We start from the raw sequence: 8,155 nt of genomic DNA, 5'->3' as shown, positions 1-8,155 counted from the left end.
AGAAGAATGTGGAGGTAAGTTTACTAGTTTTTATGGCACATTTTAGTATTTTTTAGTAACTGCATTCATTTTCTGACAACTACAGCCCTTCTATAGTTTTCTATCTTTGATAATCAAGTAAATTTTTATATATGCAGTTTTACCCAGCCTCTTGCATGTGTTTAGGCAACTGGATTGCTGCCACGTATTAACAGCTACTGTGCTAAGGCACTGGGAGACAGTGGTAAACAAAACAGTCCTTTCTCTCACGGCATGTAGTTTAGTCTTGAAGCTAAATATGAACTGATTTAATGTGCTGATTACTCTAATAGAAATACACAACAAAATGAGATACCTATTCCATCCTGGAAGAAGCAGAAAGTGACATCTGAGCTGGATTTTGACAGATGAATAAGGATTATTAAAGTAAAAAGGGATGAAATGTGTTCCAGGCAGAGAGAATACCATGAGCAAAGTCTGAGGTGAGATATAGCATTCAGCAAATTATAAGTTGTTCAGTGTTGCTGAATCATGAAGTATGTGGTAGAAACTGCTAAGAGATGAAGCTGAAAAAGCAGCTAATAACCAGACCCCTGTGAAGTTTTATAAGCTTTGTAGTACAGCAGATATTTCATTCTGTAGGCCAGTAGTTACCAAATCTTTGTACCATAGCCACCCTCGTGGTATATATGTTAATATATAAGCAAAATAGGAAAGTCCCAAGTATAGCTATATAAGAGAATATAAATGCCATCCACCCAGATAAGTATAAAAGTAAAGATATTTCTGACAGAATTGGAAAGTGGGGGAGTGAAGAGACTTGAAGTAAATAGGTATACTTAAAGTTACTAAAGTAAGAAAAGGCAAAACAATCAAAACGATGCAGCACTGTCAAGTTTGGAACAAGAGATGGGGAATAGCATTAGGGAAATAATTAGAGAGGATATACCAGCCAAATAAACAACAGACAGTTATTTTTATTACTAGATTTTTTGCTATATAAGCATTTTAATCACTGAAATGTTTCTGTATATTAATATAAAAATACAGGTCCTTGAGTACTGCCTATCTCACCAGAAGACCCATCTATATTTCTCCTCATTGGAGTCTGCCATCAGTGTGACAAGCCCTGGGAGGACTTCACGTAGGGTATTGCTATGCTGAGGTAGATCCACCAGTATCTGGAGAAGTGGGTCTTTGAGGAGAAGAGGCAAAGAGACCCATAGTAGCCCATTTTCTCCCAGTTTATAGTAGGTCAGCCCACAATAAATGGAGGCAATAATAATAGAGACAGATAAGAGATGGCAAGATTCAAGAAATGAATAGCATGAAATTTTGGAGATTCAACTGAAGGTTTTCTCAGATTTCAAGTTATCATAGGACAAACTGAGTATGATCATATATCTGTAATCCCAATACTTGGGAAGCTGAGGAAGGAGGATCACCATGAGTTTGAGGCCAACCTGGACAACATAGTAAGACTGTCTCAAAAAAACATGAAAAGAAAGTCATAAGACAGTTTAAATGAAGATGGCAGATAACAAATTACATTTTGAATGGTGCTAGTTTTAGAAACCTGTGTTTCTAATCCTTTTGGATATGTAGACATTTGGATTTTGTGTTTGTGATGCTCTGAAAGAAAGTTACAAGTCTTTGGCTTACATGTTAGAAATTTTTCAATAGAACAGTCATCATAAGCAGAGTTTAGAGTAAGAAATGAGTCCATTTCTTCCATTCCTCATAGATAGAAGAAATTTCTGAAGGAACACTATTTCAGATAAAACTTTCTCTTTTTTTTTCTTTCTTTTTTTTTTGGGGGGGGGGGTGTTGGGGTAACCAGGGATTGAACTCAGGCCCTTGCGTTTGCCAGGGAAGCGTTTATTCTGCTGAGCCATCTCCCTGGCCCCTAAAACTGTGTCTGTAAAGTGGAATGACTGTTGATATCAGCAAGTATATGTAGGGTTTTTCTAATGTTTCTGCCTGTGATTTACTGTATTCCTCAATGTTTACAGGGAAAATATCCTTTTCTCCTGAAGTACTATGGGTTGTTTTGTTTGTTTTGGTTTGGTTTGGATGGTACCAGGGATCGAACTCAGGACCTTGCACTTGTCAGGCAGGCGCTTATGCCGCTGAGCTATAGCCCCGGTCCCCAATACTGTGGTTAATCTTGGTCATTTTCTGTAATACACATAACACATGTCTTAAACATTATATACTTCTTTTTCACGCTTGTTCACTATAAAAATGTGGCAAATGCTTGAAATTCACAAAGACTTGCTTTTTCTTTTTTCTTTTTTAACAAAACAATTTTACATGATCTTTATAAATATTGGTTACATATGATTGTACTTAATACATACCTGTTCTATTGTTAAGACATTGAAATGTTATTAAATGCTCAGATAATCTTTTTAAGACAAATACAGTACACTCTGGTATTAAATCCTCTTATATTTATGATTAACCTAAAGAATAGATTCCTAAAAATTCTAATTCATAAATTTCAATGCAAAAATTAGATTATGTATTCTAAGTTTCGTATAATTTGTCAGTGCTGTCTTTTAAATATTACCAGTGCTTTACTCCATAAAATTTCTTACAGGATTGGAGAAAATTGAACAACTTCAAAATCATGAAAATGAAGACATCTACAAATTGGCCTATGAGATCATTGATCAGTTCTTCTCTTCAGATGATGTATTTAATTTTTTTGTGTGGTTTTCTTAGTTTTATGTATAAATTTAAAGCCTGGATGAAATAGTATAGTAAGCTCAGTTATAAAATGTATTTTTTGCAACAGAATTAAATAAGTGGGGGTCGGGGAGATGGCTCAGTACAATAAGCGCAAGGGCCTGAGTTCAATCCCCAATTCCAAAAAAAAAAAAAAAAAAAGAATTAAATAAGTATGTGTTGGTCAATATCACTTGCTCTGTGAATATTTTCCAAACAATGTCACTTACTTTGTTTTTTTGTTTTTTGTTTTTTGGGTTTTTTTACAGAACCGGGGATTGAACTCAGGCCCTTGCGCTTGCCAGGGAAGCGCTTGTTCCACTGAGCCATCTCTCCGGCCTAATGTCACTTACTTTGGAAACTTAAATATTTCGTATATTTTAAAATCTTTTAAGGATATTTTAACTCTAATAACAAATGTTAAGGTTTTTTGTTTTTGTTTTCGTTTTTTTACTGATTGAATCAGGCTCTTTTACTTGATTTCTTTATAGTTCTCATATAGTTCTCTTTAAACTGATGCTAGCATAACATTTATAAATTTAAAAAGTAATATTAGCAAATTCTGTAATATTAATCCTTAACGATAGTAATTAATCCATATATACATATATTACCATTATTTTTATTTGGTGATCAAAATAAAGATAATAGATAAAGTGAAATTATATCCTTGACCGAGGAACGGTCCTCCTCTATCAGGGGTGGTCATCCTCTTCGACCGAGCGCGCAGCTTCGGGAGGGATGCGCATGGATCGTTGAGGGAGGAAGGGGACACCCGCCTAGCCAGCCAGATCAGCCGAATCAACCCTGGCGATCAATGGGGTGACAGATGTCACAGCCAGATCGCCCTCACATCCGATAAAGTGAAATTATAAAAAAGATAAGGCACTGTATAGTATGAGATATGCTATACAAAATATCTTTAGTTGTCACTGTAAAATAATATTAAAGAATTGATTTTATTATTACCTTTTTGAAAACTAAAAGCAACTGCTCTGTCAAAAATAATATGCTGTAGGTTTATAATTATGTGGGGTTTCAGGAAAAAAATAGGTATGAACCATAAATTAGTAGAACTGTAATTTTACTTTTGTAAGTCCTTATACCATTTGTCTCTACTTGTTATTAAAAGAGTAACTAGAGGATAGTGGTACAGCTCAGTGATAGAATATGTGCTTAGCATGTACAAGGCCCTAGAGTCAGTCCCCAGAACAGCAACAGAATGTTTGCTCAAGGTTACTACTACTTCATTCTTTGGAGTATTTCTTTTCTTTCTTTCTTCTTTTTTTTTTTTTTTTTGACAGAACTAGGGATTGAACTCAAGCATTTGCACTTGCCAGGCAAGTGCTTATTCTACTGAGCCATCTTCCTGGCCCCTCTTTGGAATGTTTCTAAAGTTTCTTAATTGTGTAGTCTCTTCTCTTCTTTAGTAGTCTAGTAAGAAAAAAAACTTTACAAAGTGTTTTCAGCTTTCTAAAGGATTATGGTACATAATTGGCATTATCTAGAGCTTTCTTAAAGGGTAATGGAAATATTACTATACTGCTATTTATGTATACATTAAAACTATCACATTCCTCTCTTTTCTCCTAGATTGATGAAGATCCTAGCCTTGTTCCAGAGGCGATTCAAGGTGGAACATTTGGTTTCAATTCATCTGCCAATGTACCAACGGAAGGGTTCCAGTTTTAGAAAGATGTTGTGGAAGTTAGGTACAATGCAGCACTGAGATATATATATATATATATATACATATATATAAAAAGGTTTGATCCATCAAGCTTGGCTCATGGGATCTGCTGCTGCATTAAATCGGGAAAGAAAATGTGAAGATTTCATTTGGAATCACCGAAAATGCCCAAATGAGGTCAAGATGGCGAGTGGGTGCGAGTGAGAATGAATGGCAAAATGTAATGAAAACTTTACATGGATGCTTATTTAGGTTGTTCAAAGTAAAAAAGGGCTACAGGTCACAGATCTTCAGTGCCTGAGAAGGAACATTGACTTATTCTATCAATTGAGGGGAAAGTGAAGTACTGCCATCTTCAAGCCTTGTAAGCATAAAAGAGAATAGGATGCCCATATAAGTCAAGGAAAATGAGCCCAGGCCTTGCTATGAAGCAGTGTGTGAATGGACATTGTTGAATGAATGTCTGGCTCAGTAATAACCAGATTCATCTTTCAAATCTAGGGCTCTTCACTCATGAAGCAGACTCCTAGTTCTGGAGTGACTGTGTACGAGAGTGTGGTGTGGTGCTGTATGTGAACGCATGCAAGCTTGATTCGCCTTCAGGGGGCTGATAACCTAGTAAATCATCAAAAAGTGAGATCGATCACAAGTGTTAATGTACACTGGACATGAAAACAAAGACCGGTTTAGCAGCAGACATTGGTTTACTCTGCAGCCTGTGTTTTCTGTTTTCCCTTCTCTTCCCCACCCCTAACCCTTTTTTGTTGGTTTTTGTTTTTAATTTACTTTACCTAGTATGGCTTTTTTAGTTCTTCTAAAGTCAGAAAACTTTCAGGAAGGTTTCCCTGTGCATTTGCACCAGATGAATGTTTGATGCTATGAAAGCTTTCCATATCATCAAAACTAATTTGTGTAGATTTTTGCATGAAAAAAAATCATAAATTTCCCTCAGAATAGACTGTGTTGCAGTACACAAGTTGCCATAATAGTAGAAAATGGTAAAATGTGCTTAAAAGGCCATCCTTTTCATTTTCAGAGATAACATAAAAGATCGTTGCATGAAATAAATCTACAGCATAGTTCATTTTTAGATTTTGTTGAGTCCTGTAAAGAAGAAGAAAAAGTTTCAGTTGTGATAGAAAACCGTGCTGTGTTTAAATGTTACTTGTTTTCAAACTTTGTTTTCTATGAAAATGATATGGAAACTTCTAAAATGGAATTTGGTGCATATGTACTGCTGAATAAAGACCGATGAAGAGGTTTGAGTACATGTACAAATCAAGTAATGGTTTGAACACCTTTAATAATATGCCTAATCTGTTCAGTTGTTTTAGAATCTTTTTATCTTAGATGTAGGCAGCCATGAACAATCTATTTTGAGCCACTTTAGGGAGAAAACTTTGTATTTTTAAAACTTGCATAAAAGTTATGCAAGTGTTTTTTATAAATTGGAATAATGCCTCAGTTTTGAGGTTATGCACACTAAATTAAATGTGACATAAATTAATTTGTAAAAATAAAAACTCTTTATAAGGTGGCTCATTGTAGGAAATCCTGTGCCTTCCCCTTTGAGCACAAGTGTTGCATGAACAACAGTTTGCTATAAGAAACATACCAGATTAGCCACCATTAGCATCTATATCTACTTTGTGTTTAAAAATCAACTGGTAATTCTGAAACACTGTAGAATGGATAAAAATTATTTTGTGATCATAACTCTTTGTTGAACTAGAGTATTTTTGCAGCATTCCTTGTCATCAAAAACATGGTTAAAGTTTAAAATTAGAAGCAGCAGAAAACTAGCTTGTAAAATTTATCCAAGTAGAGTACAGGCTAGGCTGTCTTGGGGAAATAAACATTAAAACTTAAAGCAATGTTTTACATGGGGTGCGTGTGTGATGTGTGGATTTTTTTAAATTAATGTTAAGCTAGAGTATAACTCAGTGGCTTCTATTAATTTATTTTTCTTAAACTTTTACCTAGAACCAACATAACAGAATTTCATAAGGTCTGTAATTTCAATATGAATATATTAAGTATTTTAGTATTATAACTGAATTGGCTTGGTTGACACCATTTTTCTTTGTGCATTCTCCCTGTTCAAGGTTTTGGCTTTCCTTCACTGTCCAGCCAAATAAACTTAAGAGAAGCAATTTGAGCCATATTTTAAATACTAATTGAACATATGGCTCTGAATAATAGGTTGAATACAAAACATGGCTTACAGAAGGCTTTTTTTTTTAGTATTGAAAGGTTCATATTTGCTAATTCTTGTTTTTCTGTACCGTCTGGTTCAAAGTAAGCCAGTGAACTTGAAATAGGCCACATTATTTTATAGAGTACTTATATATAAAATAGAATTGATAATAACATTGCTAAGTACAAGGGCTACCTGCTCTTATGGGGCATTGATTTTCTAATGCAATTCTGTGATAGGCTTTTCTACATATATGGAATTGTTTCAGTATAGTTCACCTCAGTTAACTGATTTAAACAACTTGTTATTTTTAATTCATTAGTGGTCTAGGAAATGGATTCATTAATACAGGCCATTACATCTGATGAGGGGAAAAATAAGAGTAATAAGCTAAATATTCTTGACTGTATTAAACAGCCTTTTTTGAACCCTCAGTGCTTCTCAAGTACTACAAAAATGAGAATATTAAGGTGTGTAAGAAGTTCTAGGCAAAAACATAACATTAAAATAAAAAATACAATTTCTAATTTTCAAAAGTTTCAGTAAGCTGGAATTAGTACTTTTCATTTCTGGGGAGGCTGGACCAGATCTGGAGTTGAATCCATCAGCCAGTCATTAAAAGTACATCTGGAAGAGGTTGGGGGCAGGGAGTATCACTTAGTCTTACCTTGACTGCAATTCATAGGTTTTTTTGTGTTTCTTTAAAGCTGCATTGTAAAATGCCTGGGCTTATTATAACATTGATGTAATATGTGGGACACCCTCTTCCAGTTTTTCATTGCCTCAAATTCCTCAAAATTAAATCACCCTGGCATGGTAGTTCATGCCTGTAATTCCAGCACTCAGGAGTCTGAGGCACAAAGATCCCCACTAAATTTGAAGCTAGCTTGAACCTCATAGTGAATCTGTCTCAAAACAAAGCAAAAAAGTTATAGCCAGAGCTACAATATTGAAATCTGGGGCTCTTCATGCTTGTATGGCAGAATCCATTTCCTTGTAGCTATAGAACTCATAGCAGCTTGAGTCAAGGCCAAGCTTTGTCAAGGCCAGCGGGAAAATTTCTGATCTCAGGGATGGCCCATGTCCTTTTAAAAGGCTCAGTTGAGTAGCTCAGGCCTTTCATCCCCAGGATAATTTCCCTTTTGATTAACTCAAAGCCAAACTAAGTAGGTACCGTAATTAAATCTGCCCCTTGCCTACATTCTAGTCTGATCACATGGCTTAAATAAATTCATTAGATTCACAGATCTTGCTAACATTCAAGTGAGGGGTTATACAGGGTATATTTGCCAGGGAATATTGGGAAATGTTAGTATTCTAACGTGCGGGAATATTAAGATTTTACAACTGGAGCAGTTTAGAAGTGATTACCTCATATAATGCTCATTTTTGGATCAAAATCACCTGTGAAAATGTAATGAAACCTGGACCAGCTTCCCTCCAAAAAGTACATATACATACAGTTTCCATAAAAGTGTATTAGTGGATTTGTGGAAATCTGGATTACAAAGTATATATGATTGTCTCAGCCCTCCCCCTCAAGTGATAAGAGTGGTCAG

The 8,155-nt window shown here is 35.2% G+C and overlaps 1 protein-coding gene across 1 annotated transcript in view; it reads left to right on the top strand.

The window, feature by feature from the left end:
- The window catches only part of Kpna4 (karyopherin subunit alpha 4), a 65,079-nt gene extending 58,792 nt beyond the window's left edge, over nt 1-6,287 (top strand). Inside the window, exons 15-17 of the mRNA XM_023699716.1 lie at nt 3-14; nt 2,582-2,676; nt 4,303-6,287. Coding sequence (XP_023555484.1) covers nt 3-14; nt 2,582-2,676; nt 4,303-4,401 — 206 coding nt within the window. The 3' untranslated portion in view covers nt 4,402-6,287. The remainder of the gene's footprint in view (nt 1-2; nt 15-2,581; nt 2,677-4,302) is intronic.
- Nucleotides 6,288-8,155: the final 1,868 nt, after the last annotated feature.

Source organism: Octodon degus, unplaced genomic scaffold (assembly GCF_000260255.1).
Source record: "Octodon degus isolate 3935 unplaced genomic scaffold, OctDeg1.0 scaffold00115, whole genome shotgun sequence".
NCBI classification, from domain to species: Eukaryota; Metazoa; Chordata; class Mammalia; order Rodentia; family Octodontidae; genus Octodon; species Octodon degus.
Note: the sequence above shows the minus strand (reverse complement) of the source record. Positions and strands in the feature narration are given on the sequence as shown.